The sequence below is a fragment of the Cephus cinctus genome, unplaced genomic scaffold (genome assembly GCF_000341935.2).
Source record: "Cephus cinctus unplaced genomic scaffold, Ccin1 Ccin1_scaffold0839, whole genome shotgun sequence".
In the NCBI taxonomy this organism is placed as follows: domain Eukaryota; kingdom Metazoa; phylum Arthropoda; class Insecta; order Hymenoptera; family Cephidae; genus Cephus; species Cephus cinctus.
The window spans coordinates 5,741-28,409 of NW_014333427.1; the positions used below are offsets into that span (position 1 = coordinate 5,741).

General features: G+C 37.8%; 3 protein-coding genes and 1 long non-coding RNA gene across 11 annotated transcripts in view; 2 read left to right on the forward strand and 2 right to left on the reverse strand.

Moving 5' to 3' along the window:
* Positions 1-3,566: 3,566 nt before the first annotated feature.
* On the forward strand, positions 3,567-6,275 carry LOC107270798. Its single transcript, XM_015746125.2, has 2 exons — positions 3,567-3,914; positions 4,726-6,275. Exons 1-2 carry the CDS (start codon positions 3,870-3,872, stop codon positions 4,999-5,001), a joined length of 321 nt encoding a protein of 106 aa, XP_015601611.1. The 5' UTR covers positions 3,567-3,869; the 3' UTR covers positions 5,002-6,275.
* A 1,086-nt stretch (positions 6,276-7,361) lies between these two features.
* On the reverse strand, positions 7,362-12,904 carry LOC107270799 (hairy/enhancer-of-split related with YRPW motif protein). The gene is made up of 3 exons (XM_015746127.2): positions 11,609-12,904; positions 10,883-11,097; positions 7,362-8,563 (listed from the first exon to the last, which is right to left on the reverse strand). Exons 1-3 carry the CDS (start codon positions 12,268-12,270, stop codon positions 8,181-8,183), a joined length of 1,260 nt encoding a protein of 419 aa, XP_015601613.1. The 5' UTR covers positions 12,271-12,904; the 3' UTR covers positions 7,362-8,180.
* A 1,069-nt stretch (positions 12,905-13,973) lies between these two features.
* LOC112494820 lies at positions 13,974-22,442 on the reverse strand. 2 transcript variants are annotated; one of them, XR_003060681.1, is made up of 9 exons: positions 22,297-22,442; positions 17,885-18,078; positions 17,548-17,806; positions 17,103-17,356; positions 16,465-16,704; positions 16,175-16,407; positions 15,917-16,069; positions 15,578-15,840; positions 13,974-15,062 (listed from the first exon to the last, which is right to left on the reverse strand). It is a non-coding gene; the product is annotated as an uncharacterized LOC112494820 (long non-coding RNA). The 2 variants fall into 2 exon arrangements; XR_003060680.1 differs by lacking the exon at positions 22,297-22,442 and adding an exon at positions 19,166-19,253 and having other exon boundaries at positions 16,175-16,704.
* Positions 17,600-22,669, forward strand: part of LOC107270827 (FERM, ARHGEF and pleckstrin domain-containing protein 1) — a 33,006-nt gene continuing 27,936 nt past the window's right edge. For 3 of the 7 annotated variants that reach the window (XM_015746165.2, XM_025088126.1, XM_025088127.1), the window contains exons 1-2: positions 19,988-20,143; positions 21,019-21,304. In XM_015746165.2, the coding sequence (XP_015601651.1) occupies positions 21,116-21,304 (189 nt within the window). In that variant the 5' untranslated portion in view covers positions 19,988-20,143; positions 21,019-21,115. Of the gene's footprint in view, positions 17,721-19,987; positions 20,144-20,173; positions 20,462-20,500; positions 20,750-20,771; positions 20,789-21,018; positions 21,305-22,669 lie in introns of those variants that run through there. The other 4 variants (XM_025088123.1, XM_015746166.2, XM_025088125.1 and 1 more) reach the window with 4 other exon arrangements.

Here is a 22,669-nt window from a genome sequence, read left to right on the forward strand (position 1 = left end):
CTTAACTCACTTGACCTTCCCTATCCCATAATCTTATCAGTCGCAATGTCTACTTGTAGAATAAATACGTTGAAATCAGTGCTAAATTTTTGATCCGGGGCGATTGTCCAGTAGACGAAGCAAGATTTAAAACAAAAGCAGATAAGGAAACCTCGAAAGCATTTACCGCCGATTTCCTGTACTTTGCACGAGACTCAACTGAGACTCTTGATACAAAACGTAAATTCAGGAATACTTATCAGAGTACCATATAACATGCAACATAACCCATACAGTCGGTATAAATTGTACGTAAATTTTGACAATATGCGTGATACGAATCGAAAGACCGTGCTTTGTCTTAAACAGTGACCATGAATACCGGCTAATTGTAGAGCAATGCGGCGGCGCGAGGAACTACACTAGTACTGGATATGCGTCTAAAGGCAACGCGTAACAGACGATGTATGTGAGCGAATTGAAAGAAATGGTGCAGTACATTGTATTGAATATTCATAGAATAAGATATTCTGCAAACTGGCTATCACTTTGGGATAAAAGGCGATATAAAAGAAGCATATAAATACATACCTGGAACGTACGTTAGGCTTTGAGTTGCAGAACTTGATACAAACAAACACAAACAACGTTACGTGCCACAAGTCGCAATCTCGTTCTTTCAAATATTTACTCCGAAATCAACAAGGCTGACAAACAATGGATCGACGACAACAACAGTGACAACTACAGCTTTGTGAATTCTCAGTAATGGTAGGTACGATCGTTACATTTATAAAAGTCTAGGGGACTTACGTGACGATTAGTCATTGATCAGGATCTGCTCGAGCCTTTAACCCTCATTAGATAACACCCTGTTGAAACTATTGGTTGGAAGCTGATGTCTATGGAAGCTCGTTGACAGTCTGTCCTTTTGAACTAGGTTATTGACTGATCCTTGCTCATACATAAATTTGAAATTTCGAGGAATTTTCAAAGAGAATTATAATTTGCAGAATTTACATGATTCTCGCGTAATTGGTGGTATGAGCTTAGTTAATTTTAGTCTCTGTATTGATTTGAAATATTTAATATACAGTCGCCATGTTGGATTTCAAAACAAACACTCTGTTGGCTTTTGAAGCATCTTGTGAGTTCTTTATAACAATAAAAACGGTAATTCGATACAAAACCGAGTGCACCGCATTAATTAACCCAGCTTTCGTTCTCTTTTGAAGTTTAATCTCTAATGGAACGGCCATCGCAATTAGGCGAGCCTTATTTTGTTTGAATACGATCATGGGGCTGATATGTGTTTGAGCCACATTTAAGCCACGTGAGCGACACGCGCCGATCGTTACCTCATAGCCGTTCGCAATTGTTTCCCTTGAAAATTATTAGACAGGCTTGCACCAGCTAGAGAATAACGGGTGTAGTCTTACGTCTATATAGAAATACATAAGCGCAATGGCGTAAAAGATTTGTCATAATTCGATAAAATTGTGCGCTTGTGTCTGAAATTAATTTTTTTCATAATCAGATTTGTGCCGGTACATAATTCCTGCTACTACATAAAAGATTGTTTAAAATATACAAAAATTTGTAAATTCAACAAGCAAGCATACTATACACACGGATATATTTGAAAATTAAAAAAAATTCGATAATCAATAATTATTTTTTTTAAGCTTACGCTGTTGCATTTTACTCGGGTATTGTACTACATCTGCCACGTGCCTTTAGCGATTTGGTTACTTGGGTTACCAAGTATAAAAAAAACGAAAAAAATCGTAATAATAAGACGCGTGCGTCTACAAGGGGAATATATACAAGAACGAAAAGCTTATTTTATATATGGATTAAATTTACGTATATAAACTATGTATTCTATATATAACGTCCACACGAGATACGTTATTGACTGGAATACTGCGATTATAATAATAGCATGGAATCAATATATTTTTTTTAAATATGACAGTTTACCAATTCTATAAGTGGCATCCAGCCCCTATCGAAAGAAAAAGAATGCTATGCATAACTTAAAAACAAAACAGTCCGAATCGCCATAGATCGATCACTGAAACAATACAGATTAACACGTGAAAAACGTAATTCGTAACGTGTTCACTTAGAAGATCAATGAGCAATTTTCCATCGTTGGAAATTGAGAGGCTTTAGTCAATCACAGGTTCAAAGCCTTACATGGTAAATATCGTGTATAAGCAAGTGGAAGATTTTCATTAATTCCTTGGAAGTGCGCAACGTCTAAAGAAAGGTTTAAAATATTTTCCAGAGACTGAATTGAAAATTGAAAAAAAAAAAGAAGTAAGATCAACGCGACAGTGAAGAATATTTTGAAGTAATAAATCCCAAGGAATATTTCATATCCCAACATGGTCAAAGACAGTCGATAATAACGATTTCGTTCAAATCGTCGCCAAAATAAAATTCGTATATTTTTGAAAAATTTTATATAAAATTTAATAAATTATTTAATCCTTTTGTTCCAGGTTACCGCAGGCGTATATGCTGATAAGTAAACGCACTCGTTCTGCCGATTGGTAGATACTCGTTAGATGCAGTAGAAAGGAAGAACAGAGAACGATGTTATGACAATTATGAGTTTCCGTGAGTATATCAGACGGCACGTGGCAACGTGGATCAAGGGGCGAAAGCGACGCGTGGCGTCGCGTGAGAACGGCGTCGCTCACACGCTTCACACGCACGAGTCCCATACAGACGTCCAAGGGAAAATATGATTTAGGATTCCCTTCTTTTGGATGATATCGATTTGAAAATCATGTATAAAAATAGAGAATGGTATCTCCATGCAAACGAAGACATGAGAAAGTCATCACGAGGACATCCTTCCTGGAAGAAAATAAAAAGTATGATAAAAAATATATACATATAATCAAACTCCAAAAGAAATAGAGATTCAAATAGTTTTTTAAATTAAAAATCCTAAGATTGTTTGGTGTACTTGAAATTTTCTTTTTAAGGGATGAATAAATTATTACATACAATAAGATGATGGGGGATACAAACTTTTTAGGCGGTTGAGAATCCAAGGTGATATGTATGCCAGTTACAAATTTCTTGGACCATGTAATTTGACTTTTGATAAAGATTTTGCAAACTGAGGCTTACAGCCCCATGCATTTCTAGTAGGCGGTTGGATTAACGATCCGTCGTAGTGACGTATTTACATAGTCACTGGGGCAGTGACTGAATGTAATATAAAAATTGTATAGTCCTATGTATAACGCAAGGGTAGGTTCAATCTAGGTAAATAAGATTCAATTAAATTATCACAAGTTCAATAAGGTGTGATTCGAAGGTTGCTATTTGATTGGGTCTCAGATCAATCACTTGTGCATTAATTCGATTTGAATTCTTCTCTGGTCTCTTTTACAGGGTTATAGTTCCCATGGACCATTGGTTACTCCTGGATGAGGGCGGACGATTGGGGTTGGCACATTATGATTACATGGATTCACTTACAAATATTAAAGCTGGCTGGGTCCCCTGTTATATCGACATGCTCGATCCACCCCTGAGGACGGTGACGGTGGGGTGGCTGGCTTTTTGATAAGCGGGGGTGGGGAGCTTATAAATAGGGGTGCCGCCACAGGAAGAGCTAGCATTTCGACGTAGGACGTCAACGAGGATACGTCGTGTTTAGGGAAATTTTTGACTTGCGACAAATAGACTGTTATCATTCGATTGATATCACGGTACTGTCGTTCTTGTAACTTGAAGAGTTTACGCGATTGATTTATAATTGGTCTCTGCACCTGTGGCAACTCATTCGTTAATAAATCATCGTTTTTTCGCATCTTGAAGAAACTTACGATTTACTCTTCTTACAATCTTCGAACTACTCGAATATGTTGAAAAAGGTGCTTACTAAATCTGGCAGAAGAATTTTGAGGGTGAGTTTGAATTTTTGTGGATTATACATATTTTTATTTTGTTTTCTTTTTTCGTATGTTATCGAATTATTATTAATTGAATTTTTGACGATTAAAATATATTTGTTTGCCAAATCAATGAGAATTACGAAAATCTCTATGAAATCAAGGGATGCTCGCTTGTCACGGGGCAGTTTATTAAACTATTCAGACTTTCTGACCCTCGTCAGTCGTAGTTGAATTTTCGTGGGAAAATTTTATATACCGTAAAGGTCTCACTAATATATATCCCATCTGAATGCAATCATATGGATTTCACATGAAGCGGATAAACTGACCTTTCAAAATCGAGAGTTCAAAATTTCCACAACTGTATTAATTGCTCGTAAATTATTTTGATTATCCCATCGAAATTGATAGGAACAATCGACATTAAATTGCATTGGAAATACATTTGTCATGCCAATTTGCGTAAACTAATAATAATTTGTCCACGTTCTCGAATATCGAAAACAATAAGTAATCTATCGTAACTATGACGTCCAGTAACATACATACCGCATAGCGTGCAAACCATACATCTATGTATATATATGTATAACCCCACTGCATATATACATATGTGGCACAGTTTAACAGAACGTTATCGATTTCGCATAAACTGTTCAATTTTTTTTTTTCTCTTTGCAATTCCCCGTTAACACCAACACGTTCTAATCCAATTTATGAATTTTTTTTCTTTCTCAATTTCCTGACTAGTACAATACGAAGACAGTAGCTTACGCAGTAAAAAGAACAGAAGTTAAAACAATTTTTTGTTTTGCTATTTTAGGCCATCAAAAAATTGTCTACAAAAAAGCCCATGGTAAAGAAATCTCAAAATTCAAATACCGACGTGACATCAGCGACATCCTGGCCATCGATAATTCCGGATCACGAGGAGATGTCCTTGTCCTGGTCTTTGACGTCTCTGGACACCAAGAGCGTCGACACATATGTGACGTATGTGGTAGAAGGACTGGAGGATAATGAATCAAGATGTTGTTGCTGTAAGGAGTACGAGGAAAATCAAAAGAATGAAAATCGCGAAAACGAAATGATAATTTAGTTCATAACTTTTGCATAAGTCCACTCGTATCGTCTTACACTTACGTTTTGAAATTCCCGCCGCAATCAAAGAAATGAAAATATGGGTGAAAATTTTAAAATCAAGTAGCGGATCTTCCCACTCGGCGTTAACTCGTTAATTTTTCACTGCTGATATCGCATAATTCGTTACGTCACAAGCTGACAACTCTGTCTCCACATATCACATAAAAGATTGGAATATTTGCTTGGGAGAAAGCAAAACCAGAATTTTCGACGATTCGGTTCCGAGTGGAGATTCCTCTAAGAAGAAGAACGCAACAAGAGATTATTTGTATAAATATTAATTTTAAGTATCTTTAAATACGAGATAACAGCTTTTATTTATTTCTTGCAAGAAATATCGACTTTAATTACTCGGCCACTATTAGTAGTGTATATGACTTACGTATTGCATTACCACACGATGTTTAATTTTCGTCTGACAATACGTAGAGTTTGTGGCTCATAAGCGTATCTTGTTTACCTAGATACGTCGCTGAAGTTCTCTTGTGAATTTAAATATTGAAAAATGTCCTGCTGGACTTTTCCAATTTCTCTTCTATCTCTTTTCCAGTCTTTTGCATCCTTCGCATCCTATCGATTGATTACTTCGTTTGCAAGTTAGGTTGGTCTGACGCCCTTCTTCAGTCGTTTCTCATATAAAAAAACGAATTAGCATTTAATTCCTCATTATCATCCCGAGCCACGTATCTATCATTCGAATAATCAATCAAACAAAAATGAGAAAAATCTTGACACAACATGGTACAAAAGAGCTGACGTTATACATTGCTGTAATGTAATAAGATTAGTCGTCCTTTTCAATGGAAATTTTCAATCGGTGTAGGTGTGTCGATGAATTATTTTCTTTTTCTAAAAATTACTTGTCTCTAGACGCGTCACTGATCCGCGATGTCACCAGTAGTTCCGGTTTGATAATTCTTGACAAAAGTACATCTCATTAACGAGAAGAACGACGTAAAACGCAATAACAGATATATCGATCGTTCTTGAGATCAATATTAATCCTATTATGAAAAGGTACCTAAGAACCTTTGCTCAACTAGATTTTTGAAAAAAAAAAAGATAAACTGTATGCATATTATGTGTGTCCACACAATATTATATGGATATATGTATTTTCCCTGACAACTTTGTAAATAAGATTATTATAGTCAATGTATATTAGAGACAGATTTATATGTATATAGACAGATAATTAATTAAGGCTGTGAATTTATAATTGACACGAGATGAGATGAAAATAAATTAACTTTATTGAAAATATATTATTGTCTTTTTTCATTATACAAATATAAGGCTATGTATGAAATATTGAAATATTGTCAGATAAGTGAAATGAAGAATGATTGACACATTTCATAGTGATTAGTAGCACTACGTGTTGATTAGCGACATTCTGGTAATTGGTAGGTGCACGTGTCTCGTAAAAGATAATTAGGAAAGATATAACATTGTCAAAGCGTTTAACAAAGAGCCGCCGTGAATTGAAATTCTGCAAGCTGCAAGTTGAGTATAATAGACACGTGTCCTACAGTATTCCTAATTCTATGAAAATTTGTTAGTGAAGAACGAGTTCGCGCCCACGGTCAACCTGTAATTACTACCGGTCTCCCTATTTTATTTTTTTCTGCTTCTTCCACTTCCTCCCTGCTTGCGTGCCCCTTGGCTGTAGGACGCCATGTTTTTTTTGCATTTTGCATGAATAACCTTTTTGGTTGAAGTGCGGCATGCAAAACTAACGAGTAAGGGAACTGGTTTACGCATAATGCGAAACGAAGGGAGTGTTCTAGATGTTTTCAGTGTCTATAGAGGATTTAGTAGCTGCATGCGAATGGGGTTTTACCATGAGAAAGGAACAAGAGTCTCTTCGTCTATGCGACAGAGAGGCCAGTACGTACGGTAGCCATTTGCTCTTCTATAGATTTTTGTTCCTCGCAGTTTCGAAAGTCAGTCGATCTATAAACAGCCGCACGAAATACTTCAGGTAGTTTCGTTTTGTTGCGTAGGAAGGCCGGATTCGATCGAATAATATAGTTGCGTAAAAGAGATGGCTCGAACGATTTACAAAATTCTACGATAGGTTAGAGCGAAGCTACAAGTCATTCGTCGTAAAGTTAACGACTGCGCATGCGCACAAGTAATGCGACAATTGTGATTGTCGTTAAGCCGATCAGCTGAATTACAAATTGAATAAGTCTGTCTTGGGGTAATTAGTAAAGTAAGAAGACAGCAGGCTAGTATATCGAGGAATGATTAACCACAATGAGTAATTGATGAGGGGATCGGATGAGCAAATTAAAAAAAGTTTATATTACATACTTTAAACCCCATGTTGGTTTATTACAAAGTTCGTATTGCAAAAATATTAAAGCGCTTTCTCACACGTATACGTCGATATGTAATGGCATATCCTGGAGTTATATAGCGATCCTCAATTTTACATTATCATTTATTTCAGTCTCGAAAAATTCGTGATAAACTCCTCCCAGAGAATTCGAACGTTTTTGAGCACTAAATATGGCTATATACAATTATACACTGTACAGTATCTGAAGATGCTACCAAGAGCACCATGATCCATCTTAAAATTAGTGAAGCTTAAATAAATATTTTTTTTTATTTTCCATAAGGTACTGGTATGACTATCGTATTATCACTCATATAATATTTTCATCTAGTTCCTTCAGTGATTAAAAGTCGTCTATCGATTCCTGAGACGTTAACGACGCAAAACGCTTCTGGCAAAAACTTACTCTCGCGTCGTACGCAATGCGTCGTATAAATATATTTACAGGTAAAATAAATACGCGATTAACTAAAAAAAAAATTAAAAAGATCTTAATCTACACATGTGCTTTTCAGTTTAACGGTCACTTGACAAACGGAATCCCAGGAAACCACATCAGGGACACAGGAGGTGTTCGGCCAATATTTTTTGTACCAGCCACTCGTACCCGGTCAGTTCGTTCGGTCCGTATTACGGCACCTTTTTTTGTCATGACTTCCGTTTCCGGCGAGACGTTCACAGGACATTTACTTGACAGCTCCTGTACTAGCATACCATGTAGAGAGATGACGTCGGTTTTTATTATTTCTTTGGCTACGCTCCTAGTCCAGCGCCTTCTGTTCTAATACCTAGTATGCTAGTTCAGCACCCCAGGGTCTGTATGGCTTTCCATGTTGCTGCTGAGGATATTGTCCAGGATACTGTCCCCAGCCAAGTGGACCACCACCTAGAAGTGGCGGCATACTTCCTGCAGCGGATGGCATCCCCGTAGCAGCTGAACTAGGTGGATCATAGCTGGTAGCTGTTGACGTGGAGGTCAAGGACGTCGCTGTAGGTACAACGGGCCCTGGAGGTTGATGTTCTCTATGGAAACTTTGAAGGTGGGAAAGTAAACGAAGTCTCAAAGGATCTCTTTCATCCAAGCCTTCCATTGTCACTAGATAACGTCCCACTTCGGCTGCGCATTCGCCCCAACCGACGGCACGGTAGTCGATGTCATATCCTTCAGGACCTGGAAGCAAAAAGAAGACCAAAAAAAATGAGAAAACGACTCATAAATATATCCAAAGGACAATACTGTCTTGTGCCTTGTTTGTGGCACTTAATTAACGTCTTTCTATGAAAATTATTTTTATGGGGGAATAGGTTAATGGCACTTTTGGCCGAATGCATATTACGGCCTTTGTGCGTGTCGGTTTCGAGGACTTGCCTTGCAGCCGGGTATTTATACCATGGGGAAAGGGACAGGTAGCGTGGGAACCGTTTAGACCCCCATGGGACTAACATAACCCATACACTATACGGGCAGTGTCCTTGCATAATATCCCATAATGCCATGCACCGTGTGGACACTCTGTGAATAAAAAACAGGAGTAATCAAACCAGCAGGATACGAAGATTAGCATCGGCTAATGTCGAACGTCACTTTTAACAATCGCTATACTCTGTTTTCATGAAACATTAATTTATACGGATATATCCCAAGTACACTGCCAAAGGTTTCCTTATCGGAGATGCACCGTACAGAATTTGGAGGTTAGGAGCGATGTTTTACTATCGAGTTAGTTTTACTATCTTTTTTTTAACGTGTATTAAGTACGCTTTAAATGGATTCTGAAAATTATTTACTAACAATAGGATACTCGGTATAGACTTTATTGTGTACGTCAAAGCTCTGTGATATTTTCTGGCAATTGAGAATATTGAATCCATTATCACGTTTCCACCTTCTCAAGAGCTTAAAGCTTCCCTTGTACCGTTTACAAACAACGCCATAGAATAATTCCCGAGTAATACCAAGGTAGTAGTAGCTGGTTTCCCACAGGGTTCTCACATCTGCCCCGTGGCACCTAGCCCGGTCACCCCTCCCCACTTTTGTGAACCTCGCAGGATTCCCCCACGACCCATTCCCCATTCTCTCTGGCACTCTCGTTCATCCCCCTCAGGAACTCCTGTGCCCCCACCAATCGTGGGAATCCCACTCGGAAGAGTTCTTGACTTCCTGTGCTTCCCACAGGATCTCAGCTAGGTCCAGCACCTGCTCCCCAAAAGCTTAGTGGGTAGCGGGACTCCTTCGCACTGACGCAGATAGAAATTCTCTGAATGCCCATACACCGGGCTTACCCATCCTGACAGATTCGCCATGTGGACACGCAGCCAGTGAAGCGAGAGATGTTTTTCTGAATGAATAGATTTTTCAAACTTTTTCTTTGCTTTTCAATTTTTTTCCCCTTTTCTCTTTTTACCTCAATTCACACTTTTTCAGATTCTTATCGTTATTTTCCATAACGCTTGTTTTCGTATGCTGTTCTCTCTTTAATTCAAAATTTACCACGCATCGTCAGCCTGTATTTTATTTGTATTTTTTTCATTTGGTCTATGCACGTTTTCAACGAGCTTTCCTTTATTCTTAACAGAATATAGAGCTCGACTTGTTTCTAATTCATGGGAAAGGATCTATTTCGAATTAGCGACAAGGAAAGGTAGGCACACCAGATGGTAGTTCGGTTATCGGGTTACTGTTAGTTGGCTTGCACCCTGTAGGCTGCTCCCTCGCCATCCTTCACGGTCAACAGGTGTCTTCCGGTCGAGAGGAAGCAAAATGTTACTTTTGAACGACCAAGTGGGCAAGCACAGGTTACGGGCGTGACTTGTGCATATACATAGAAACGTTGAAATTTGCATTTGTTTCTTTATAAACGGAGAACACGCGAAAGACTTTTTTTTTTATTAAAAGAACTGTCATCTCTATAATCTTTAATAATCAATTTATCTATAGGGAAGCTAAAGATTGACTAATTGATTTTATTTTCCTTGATCGACAGAGTGCGAAGTATTAATTAGATTAACCGAACGGGAAGATCTGATCTTGTACGATTTCCTTTGTAATTGGAGGAACACACTTCCTTGTGCCACCGCCTACTTCCTGTTCCGTAGATACAATGGAGAATCTTGTAAGGGTTAAATCAAGGAAGGATTTTGAAAAGAAAAAAATCACCCCGAGGAAAACAGGATGCGATTTCATTGTGCCAGGATGTTATGTGGTGCATCTAACGGACGTACAATGTCATTTCCGGTACGTGAAATTGCGTCCTTGAAAACCGTTAAAGAAACAGTTCTGCTTGGAATCCTGTTCAAGAAATTTATTCACGTCTTCGGTGTAAGATTTGGGTAATGTTATTCAATCGAAAGTGGTTGCGATTTGTTGAACAAAAAAAATGTTATTTTTTTTTGAAATTCAATCAAATTTCTGGTATATGTATACTTTTACGTATATACATCCCCCATCCGATCACTTTGATATTCCAATTTCTTTTATCTCCCAACTCACCCTTATTCCTCAAGGTTCGAAGATGCTCGACGGTGAGCTGAAGGATTTCCGCCTTTTCCAATTTTCCGCTATGAGGATCCCTCGCCGCTGCTGGAACCAATCTACGAAGTTCGCCAAGGGATGCGTTTATTCTGTCGCGACGTTTCTTCTCGATCATCCCCCTTCGTCGTTTGCGGGAAGCATGTTGACAGGAATCACCCCCTGGAGAATTGCACCTTAACAGACAGACGAAACGGTTAATTAGTCCATTAGTCAATTACAGTACATTTATGAGGCGCCATCATATTGCCGTTAAAAAAAAAAAAATACGGAAACGGTAAAATATCGAAATTAATTGAATATTGTACTTTTTAAAATAATTTATCGCAAAGCGAGTAAAAGTAAAAAGAGGCTAATTTATTCTCTTCGCGAGTCAATTACTGAAACCTTTACATTCGTACTGAAGTCTCTGTTAAAGTTACAATATCATAATAATTGCTAGCTCATTATTATGCGAGGGTCAGCCACGCCATATGCCATCCATAAAAAGCTTTTGACCATATAAATATTCATAGATTGCAATCAAAACAATTTCTACCGATACTTGTATAAATCTGTTACTACTGGTCAGTCTACTCGTGTTACGTACTATATGCAGAATATTATTTTCATCTGTTTACCCCATGTGCAAATTAGAAGCTCAAGCATCTGCCACGCTATAATAATAACGATAATAAATTTACTTACGGCTCCTTTCCACTCTCTTCGGAGAAGACATCATCACAATCAGAATCGCTCATAGTCCTTTTCATGTTTCTTTGCTGACTAGCCTGATTCTGCGACTGATTCTGCTGTTGCTGTGCTTGTTGTTGTACCTGTTGTTGTGTCTGCTGCTGACTCTCTTGCGTTCTCAGTTCCGTGACATCTATTTTGAGTTCAGGTAATTCATGACTCGGTCGTAATTCCGTTAGATCCGTCCTCATGCCAGTCATCTCGTGTCTGATGTCAGTCCGTTGCATTTCGTGACGTACTTCAGGTCGGTGCATCTCGTGCCTAAGTTCAGGTCTATGCATATCGTGTCTTAGTTCCGGCCTATGCATTTCATGTCTGACTTCTGGCCTCTGCATCTCGTGACGTAGTTCAGGTCGTTGCATGTCGTGCCTAAGTTCAGGTCTCAATTCACCGGAAGACGAAAGTCTTAGATCTGCTCGCATATCGTGATGATGACGCATGTCAGGATGAGGCTGCGGCTGATAAGGCGGATGCGGCGGTGGTGGATAACCCCAGTGATGAGGTGCAGGTGGTCCAGAGAGCGTTGGAAGATGTCCTTGAGCGACCGAACCACTAGTGATTTCAGACGACAGTAAAGTACTGTTATCATCCGAGCGAGCTACTACTACTCTCCACATTGTTAATTAAAGATTTTATTAATTATAACCAAGTCGAAGAAATCAGTATGTGACTGATATGTGATTTGCACTATCGATAAAGACGCTTCATTCGAAAAACGTTATCTGCCACACAGTTTGAAATTCATTGTAACGGAAAATGAGAAAACTGTCATTTCGTTTTGAAGTATTAAATTTTACGACACTTGGTATATGCGAGTCCTCAAGCAGGTTAGTTCACAAGTCTGTCTTCACGTAACCTCCCACGAGTCGAATAGATTGATACGATGTTCTTAAAAACCGAAGAAAATCTTTTATTCGGTCTTAAGTAGTTTCGAGGTTAAGTAGCAGTCGTAACAATTGAATGTAATGAACTTGAAAAAGAGCAACGCCGACCGCGCACAAGTCTGACACACTTGTCTGGTTATTATCCGCAAGTAGACACGCGACGACAGACTTCCTCTTCCTTTCTCAGCGAATAAAGTAAACCCGGGTGAGCGTACGCGCGGCTGCCAGATCAGTTGGCGATGTCTGGACGAGGCAGGATGCGTGTGCACCGGTCGCGTGGCGGCCAACGTATGTCGTGTGCGGGAGGACGAGCACGACACACGACCTACCCTTCGTGGTGGGGGTTAAAGGGCCTTTGGTGGGGATGGTTCTAACTGTATGGAGAAGGGATATAGGGTAGGGGCCCAAAAATCGAAGGGGCGACCAGCCGATTTCGTGGGAACGCGTGTCTCCCTTCGACCTTATTATTTACGGATGAATTCTGAGCGCTCGAACGTAAGAGGAGGACGTAAAACTAAACACAAAAGTTACTATATATATTTATAATAAATAACTATATATTTATAATAAATATATTTTTAATCCCGCTTGAATACTGTAAAACAAAAAATTAGTCACCTTCAAACATAATTATTACGTTTAATAAAAAATAATCACAGCTTCCACAAATACTCAATACTGCCATGTAAATGTTTGACGAAAAATACAATCTGATAACAGATATTCAATGAAACAGATAATCTTAGCTGATAACTGATAAACTGAAAATCCCACCGTTTTTGTCCATCGCTTGATCCCTTAAATTGATATGTGTGCCACCATGAAATCACTTCGGTACCACCCTCGCTACTGCTTACGTATGTTGGTAACTCTAGTGGCGATAGTGAAGGGGTCTTTGGCTTGTGTATACTATGCGGTATATATGTGCATGGTACGTGGGGAGATGATCGAGGGTGTCCTGGGTTGAGTTAGTAGGGGGTGTAGACAATAAAATTCACACAGGAATTGCCCGTACTATGCGCTCACACGATTATTGATAGCGTGTGCCTGGGAACCGCGCTGACTAATCGAATTGTTAACTTTTCAGCGTTGATTAAGTAGGATATTTGCCTTTAATTTTCCCAGGCATTAGATTATAACCAGATAAAAAAACGTATGCTGGTATACGAAACATTATAATCCTCGACTAAGTTGACACATCATGAAATTCTAAGTAAGTCCCCACACTCGTAGAATTGTCAGTTAAAATTGTGGCAATTTAAAATTAGAATAATTCGCATAAATATTTTTTTGCAAAGTATGACGATTTCGTGGAAACTAAAAAGAATTTTATCGAAATTACCGCTTATGGTAGTGACAATGACTTTCTTTTACTTTGCTTCTTGCCTATCACATTGCATTGTATATCTATGTAGGTTTTTCATGAGTTAACCAAATTTGTAATAACAATTTTTAATTATTCCTTATCTTATTTACAAATTTTTTATAAACTAACGGATATATTATTTTTACTTAATTATAAATAATCAACAATAAGGGAGCAGTGGCTTAATTAAATATTTTTAAACCGTGTTAGTTAATACTAATTGTTATGTCAGTGCGTGTTTGATAAAAAAACATAATAAAGGTTACAGGGTTGGCCTTGTCCCTAATCATATCTCAAAAATCTACACACGTCCTGCACACTTCTTTTAAAATAATAAAAGTCCAAAAAAAGAAAGGGAAAGAGTAGAGAAAAAGTAGATCACGTGGCCTTCCCCATTGGCTATTCTTAACCAGTGTTGAGTCGCATGTGGCCCGAATTGTGGCACCCCTTAAAAATGTTTCTTCCGACTTCCTTGCATTATGTAATTCCTTCCGATGCCTGCTCTTTATGCAGCCACGTTCCCACAGGTTCCCTAGTTTTTCAGAGGGGAGTAAGGAGCACCCTTTTCAATCTCCCCCCTTAAGAAAGTGAAATCTGGCTTCGCACCCGGGACAAGCCTCCCATCTGCACTTGGGGATTCGATGGAGATGGGAAAATATGCCAAAATTGTGTCACTGTTAGCAAATTACACTGTTAGCAAATTACAACAGTCTCGTCTTATGCAAAATCATAAAGAACAACGTCCCATAATACATATAATTCCTACATGAAATTAAAGAATATTTAAATTCGTATTAAAACAAACAAAATCTTTTGGCTACGCAATAATTTTATATTTTTCTTCAGTTTTGCATAGACTGTCAAGTACGTGTTATTATTATTAGCACGAGCAATGATATTTGTGCAATTTAAATTGAAAAGAAAGAAAACCAGTTCACGTGGAGTAAAAAGGCATCGAATTCATTGGCAATCTACCACGTGGATTAAAGTACCGGTATGCACACCTGGTTGCCAATTCTAAAAGGGACCCCCCATATCCTTAAGCGTGCACATACGCATGAGACTGTGGATGCATTTCTCATCACCTGGAGTCGTATCTGCGTCATTCAAGATTACCTCAGGACACGACCTTGATACTCATTCGTATAGACTTCAGCACCTGAACACAATAAAAATATATAGATATAAATACTAATAAGCAGTATAAAAATATGTAATGCACACAAGAGAGAGACGATACATACATATAAAGTTTATGAAAAACTACCAAAAAACATTGCATGCCCTTTTTTCATATTACCCTCTAGACCTAATCTTTATATGTATAGGCGCGGAATGGGTTGCTACACTTTGGTTACTTATTCAAATAAACAATGTATCGCTGAAGTATATCAAAAATTGGGAAAACTCAAAGAAAAGTGCTACGGTCTGGAGGTTGAGATTTATGAAGAAAAAAATCGATCAAATTACTCTGAAAAAGAAGTGTACAAAATTTTGTTTCGCGTAAACGCCACTTGTGAACGCTCCTTTTTTTCCCCGTAGGAACGATAATGGCTCCGGAGACGCACGACCCTTCGTTACAATGTACAACGAATAAAACGTCCGGCAAGCTTCGTTCACAATGGCTAATGGCGTTCTGGAAAGTGTCGAGAAAAAAAATATTCTCCTACTCACAGTGACTCACGTCGAGAATCCATTTGAATTTTACGCGGGTCATAATATTGATGACTTATCAGCGATGTTATTCCATAGGAAGTGTACGGAGCCCACGTGTCCTAGTGCGCTTCCGGTACGCACGCGACTTCACGTGCTGACGTCGCGTGGCGTAAATCGAAAGCGCGTGTCCCGCTAAGGAAACGCGTCGGGCGCACTGGCTACTCTTTGGTTTCTTTATGTCGTTTTCATGGCAGAAACCACAGCGGCCGATTTGCAAGTAACTGTAACAGTCAATAGGCGATAAGATGCGTTACATTACCGATGAACGTAACGCTTGGTACAAATTTGTGTACGTACCTTAAATGTCAACAGCTCGTACAGGTCTTATAAATAAATTAGACACCTTTATTAGAATCCCTAAAACAGGTTACAGGAGTTTTCGCTTTAATTGAAAAAGCCATATTTCTTCAGTCCTGGCAATTCTGATTAAAGCCTTATTATTACTCGGATCTGAAACAACAATAACAATAATTTATATTTTTGTCTAACACATATAGATATCGCACTACATATTGCATGCATATTTTGCATCTTCAAGATATATATTTAACTCACTTTTTTTTTTGACAGCTCATGCATACTTTTTTGTAGAACTCTGTGTTTTATAAATACACGTGGCCATGGTGCATGCATATAATAAATATTTGTTCTCTATTTCACTTCAATTATTTCTGCCTTAGGAATACGTGGTCGAGTGCGTGTCCATCCGTGATAGTTAAAAGCATTGGGTCCATCTTCTGGACAAACATGTCTGACCAGTGTTATACTAGACTTATACGCTTATCCCACTGTGTAAAATAAACATGCATAAATTACATACATGCTGACAAGTACGCAATGCTTACTCGTACGTAATTCCAGTTGGTGTTTCGTGTCTCTTGGAAAAACATTTCAAGTTTCCCCTATCGGCCGTCTTGCTCCGATTATTGCTGTGCTGGTAAATCGATTGACCACTGGTCACTCCCTCGTTAACTTGACCCTATCGACAGTTGGTTGGATACAATCGTCAATGATTGGAACATTGTTGCGAATATGGTGGAACTGGTTCTGCCTACTTTACGATTTGTTGGCTTTTCACGTGGACGCTGATACAAATGGAAATATGAATTTATTACAGATTACGTTACTGCTCGTATACTCGTATATATAATATTCGATATTGATGGCTATATCATTGGTATGCCTATATATATATGGTCAATTGGAAATAGAATGGTGGGACGGACGAAAGTCATTTTGTTTTGGATCGTAAATTCGTCTAGTGGATGATTTCAGGATTAATGCGAATTGGGGTGACTTCTTATGTGGATTGGTACGGTCGAGTAAATCTTTTGTTTAAGTTATCTTGTAATTTATATTATATTACTGGACCGACAGGCGAGCTTCATGTGTGACAAGGGATAGCAGCGCTTTCAATAAATACTGATCCACACATTTCTTATGCATTCCACGTTGTAAGTATTCATAATCTACGTATAGTTACTTTAGTAGAATGATCCATGTTAGAAATAATTTGTTGCAGGTCGAAAATATTATCAAAATATTGTTGCCAGTTCTCCAGACGTATTTAGAAATGTGAAGTTAGATATAGTTCAGTCTGGAGATATAGTTTGTCTTAGATATAGTTAGGTCTAGTTGCTACTTCGTAGCAATTATATGAAATAGTTGTTGAATCGTCAATAGGAACATGGTCCGACGTCCAATAGGCCTGTAGTAAACTAAGTAAATCATTCGAACCTGTCAAAAGTAATACGTGATTCAATGATTATGGTGAAATAAAAAATGTATAATCTACATAATTCATTACCGAAACAACTTATAACTATCGATCAAGCAAAATTATATACAGAGACATTCAGGAATTATAAAAGTTCACTTTATACCCGACACTAATAAAACCATAAATAATAAAATCAGAATAGACTCACGCATAGACTGACGCATTATTCTACGTAGTAGGTGTCAACTCTCCATGTTTATCTTGTGTAACGGGATTGAGTTTCAGTCTGCTTAAAAATTGCCTCTGTTTCTCAGACATCTGCACGAAGCCACACGTTATTAGTGCCGTCTCTCAGGATAAGTACGGGGACGATTTAATTTAGTGAGTATAATAATTTTTACTTTTTTTGCATCGTCCATCTATCTGCTTTTATTTCGTCCATTATATCCTCGGGAGAATCCTTGAACCTGTGCACATAAATTTCTTAATTTTTCATATTGCATTATTTATTTTTTTAATATTCTTTTTAATGCAGCGTCACTCACGGCTTTCAATATTTGACAATTGTATCCTCCCTGTATACGAGCCTTCGTCATTCACCAAGAAGATCTTTGTTTGCCAATTAAGGGTTTGTTCGGCCATCCAATTTGGCTGAGTTTCTCGTTTGCGAATTCTCCAAGTCATTGGTCACCCAAAACCGCGTACCATCTGTGCACCGGCGTCCGTATTCGTTCAATCACTGCCGACAGAGTGTGCAGAGTTAAGTGTACTAGATTGGATTAATTCAATGTTACGATACATAGTGTAGCTATATCGCAAGTCGTTTATAGGGGCTGATAATAAATTCAGGGTATAAATAGAAATTAAATAAAATTGTATATTGGGTAAGTCAAAGGCTAATTCGTTCAGCTAATTACAATGCAGTAATAAAATATTTACTTATTGTATATAAGACTACGTGTAAGCGGGTCATTAATACTGAAGTGAATTATTCAAAATTCTCTATGAACCCCACGTGGGTATTTCCCACAATAAAATATAGCAATACGTGGATACGACTTTGCGAAAATATTGCAGTTTGAATTATAATAAAAAAAAAATTCAAGTACATTTCGTTGTTAGAATTGGGGCGGTACTAAAATTACATCCCCATTTAAAACTCTCCCCAATCGTCATGGCGATTCGTTACGGTCAGAATTTGAATTGTAGTAAGTGTAGCACTGGAGTATCGTCCGCGTTGAAGCGTCTAGAAATACTTATTATGCAATTTTTTTAGGCGTGATTTTAAAATGACAGCTGTCAACCACAACTGACAGAGCGTAACAGGAACATAAGTTCATTTGTACAATTGGGGGTCACTTATGGACGTTCATTAATTTTATACATGAATTTTTTAATTCTGCACATCGAGATACACTTGCTTATTTTCACACGTAGTGATGTGTTGTGGATTTATTTAATTCGAATTCGACATTTCTGATATCATTAGATTTTTAATGAACCAGTCAATGTCACAAAGAAGAACTTTTAGTTCATTCTTATCATGTTATCACGGGAGTATACAGAGTTTAAGTATACTTTGAGAGTACATCCATATCTAAGGATGCAGTATGAATTTGTTATTGCCATATCGACATGTTGGATTCGCACAGACCAATTTCACTCGAGCGAGACCGATCGATCACATGTTCAAATTTTACAACATCACCACTGGGCATTGGGCCAATTACGATAGATGATCGATGACTTTCCAATCGCGATAAACTATTGTTAAGTTTGACCTACGGGGTGAATTCACAACTGCTGCTTTACACAGTCTAACGTACCATTACCCTTTTATACAAGTACTGTACGTCGTCCGCTGTCGTCGTGGAATCCATTTTGTTAGATTGTATGTAGAATCTTTCTGACAAGTCGTCCGTTTTACATTTCTTGACTGCTAGAAACGTTTTTCCACTTATTACTTAATTCCTGCGCTGTTCGACGCAACTGCTATGTTTACACCATGTTCTGTGTGTAAAAATCTATAAATCAGTATATTTTCCTATTAATATTTGATACGATATATTTGCGTCATACAGTTCGTGGATAATGTCATTCCTATGATCTTGATTTTTCGTTATATGGTTTCTACAGGATTGTGAAATTTAACAAGGCGAAGCTTTAACGAATCTCTTGACTCCCAACAAGGGATGAAAAAAAACTAGTAGCATCATCTGTCGGGAATCTAAAAAGGTGAATTAGTGTTCCATACATGAATACTTGGTCATTGCAAATCTTCCATTTACTGACCGTGGTTAAGTAGACGTCATAGTGTTGACTGAAGACAAATGGAATAACCATCTTATCGTGTGCATATCTCTTATCGTATGATAAAACAGTGAGAACGATTATACGCTGCCGATAACAAGATCAATTGGACTATGTAGAACAGCAAAGCAGTATCTGTCCAATATCCAACCGATATCAGGATGGTATTGGTTTCAGCCTTGGACCGTGCAAGACGTCTATTTATCTATTGATCTTCGCAATATAGCGTTCTTTTCAATGTATTTACCGACAGAGTGTCACGTAGGAAGAACAAATGGTTACGTCGAAGATACAAGAAGAGGAGGGTAACCCAGGACATATATCTACACGCTTTAAAAGTGGTGGAGAGCCACTGCTATTTCATTCGTCCATAGGTAGGGGCAAGCAGTGCTCCGTGGGTGTGTGGTGTGTTCGAGCTCGAGCATTTTCTTGCTGTTCGGTCGAGCATTTTCTTAAAACCCCACGGAAGCTCGACCCGCAGTGAACACGCGAACGTAAGTGTCCGTTCAGGTGATAATCGTGAACCAGGAGGCTGTAAGGAGTAAAGTTTAAAGCCAGCAGCCTCCTCGCCAGTGATCAATGAACTCTACTGGCTGCTTCGTGTTTTGGGGCGTGCTGCCAGTGTTAGACGAAAAGATGGGACTTTTGGTTCTAATTGGGTTTTAACAAACCTTCACTACTCCCTCTCGAAACTAACTGTTTGCTGTTTGTCGACTGTGTTCAGTATATGATAATTGGCTGCTTACAACACATGGAGAATTTTTAGAATATTCTTAGTCCGAAGCCGGCTTCCATTTTCAGTACAGACTACGGTAAAGTAGGTGTTGTAACGATGCACGAACGGGACGACCCTACCCTTCTGTGCCTACGGGCTCCTTATGTCACTGTCCTAAAATATTAGTCTATTCCAGTTTCTACTGAGGACACATGCATCAATGGCTTATAGTGTTACTATCTAATCCGGCTTGCGTTGAGTAGATATTTATTGTGTAGTTTTTTTATCATATAGTGATACTTCAACGTTTTGATTTCCCCATGGACTCTTTGCCACGATAAATTTCCAGTTTTGAGATAACTGGAGAGTGAAGATTATTTGCGATGTACTAAATCCTTGGGTGATCTGTTCTTTATTTTGCATTGTAATTACATGAGTGTTATAATATTCGTAAGCTGTGCTATTGCGACTTTTTTCACTTGGTTTATGTTGTGACGCGAGTGTCTAAGAAATTCTTTAATGATTTGTCACTTTGAAGGAACGGGCTGCATCTTTATATTATTTTGTATTTAATTTGTAGTATGTTGTGTTGATATAGTTTTTATTGTTAATTTTTTTGTGAGTGTTCTAAATTATCGGATTTATCTGTTCCAGATGACCTCTTAACACGACTCCGAAATTTCGATCACTTCATTAAAGATTAAAGTTTGTGAAGAGATACTGAACTAATAAAAACGACAAATGGTTCATTATGAATGAGATAGGAATGATGAGTGTGAGTGGTAACAGTGGTGGTTCCAAGATGCCTCACAGTCATTCGACTCCTGCTGGTGTCGATGGTGGTAGTAGAACCCCACCAACTACTCCAAGGAAAGCTGGGAAAATGCTTGCTATACGGGTCCAAATGTTGGATGACGTTGTGACGATGTTTCAAGTACAGGTAATAAATTATATTTAATTTCCTTTTGCTATTCTAGAGACCTTTACACTATGTAGTAATAGAAAGTTAGTGATATATATTTACTTATCATTAGTCTATTTATAATTATATAGTGACGTATCTTTAAGAGAAGCAGACAAAAAAGCTTTGTTCGGAGTGTTATCAAAAGTTCACGTATGTGACCTTATCGTTAATATTGCTTGCGACTAAACTGTATGTAAGGAATGATGCTACCATATTTTAAGGAGTGTAGATAAGAAACTCCACATTGAAATACTATCTAATGCATATCATATGTTTGGACAAAGTGAATAAATAAAACATACATATATTTTCATAATATTCACCAAATATATTAAAATTATTGTCTTGTGTTGAGTAAACACTATCATTATATATAATCGATAGACACCACCAGAACCCTACTATACAAATCATAAAACTTCTTTAGAATCAACTGGTAAAGATTTTCTTTCTAGCGTTACAGACACTGGCTTTCAGACATATTACAATGCTATCAGTCCCATAATGGACAGTAATTGGCCCTATTATTGCTTCAATAAGACTTCCAAAGAGTATAATTGGATATGATTCGAAGGTATCAATTGACTGCCATGTATGAGCAAAAATATATCACTCTTTCCCAATTAATCACTCATCCAATAGGGATTAGATCAGTTACCCTCATTATGCACTTTTATTCCTGTACAATGAACGCATAGAGATAAAAATTATTTATTTACTTGATAAAATTTCCATTTTCAATGAAAAGATCTTACAACTGAGTAAACCAACTTACACATTTCACATAAAACTTACTTCCAAAGATTCTCACAATCACTCAATCAATTTCGTGCCCCAAATTACACAAACATTATTGGCCCATTGCAAATGAACATTTCGATAATTCTGATAGTTTTTCTATTAATAAAACATTAATTTCTAGAATAATTGCTTTATATGTAAATTGCCGCGTGGGCAGTTTAACGTACTCATTGACTATCGAGGTCAAGGGGTGTGGGTTGCAAGTCCACTTCTGATGTTCTTCACAAAGTCATTCACTTTGAATGGTTGAATCTTCTGAGACTTTAATTACAATTTTAACATAAAAATTAACCTATAAGACGATCTTGAAAAGAAAAATAATAATAATACCGTGAACAGAGTATATTTTCCTACAAGGTTGAAAGGCAAAAATAAAAAAATAAGAAAATCAGAAAAAGACATAAACGCACGTACACAGCCCAATGCTTAGCAACGTAAATCCGCTTGAGCGAGCCGACGAGAGTGCGTAATTATTGGAAACCAATAGTATATTATTTGATAAAAATGTTCTTCATTATTGCAATATTGCTTCTACATGAT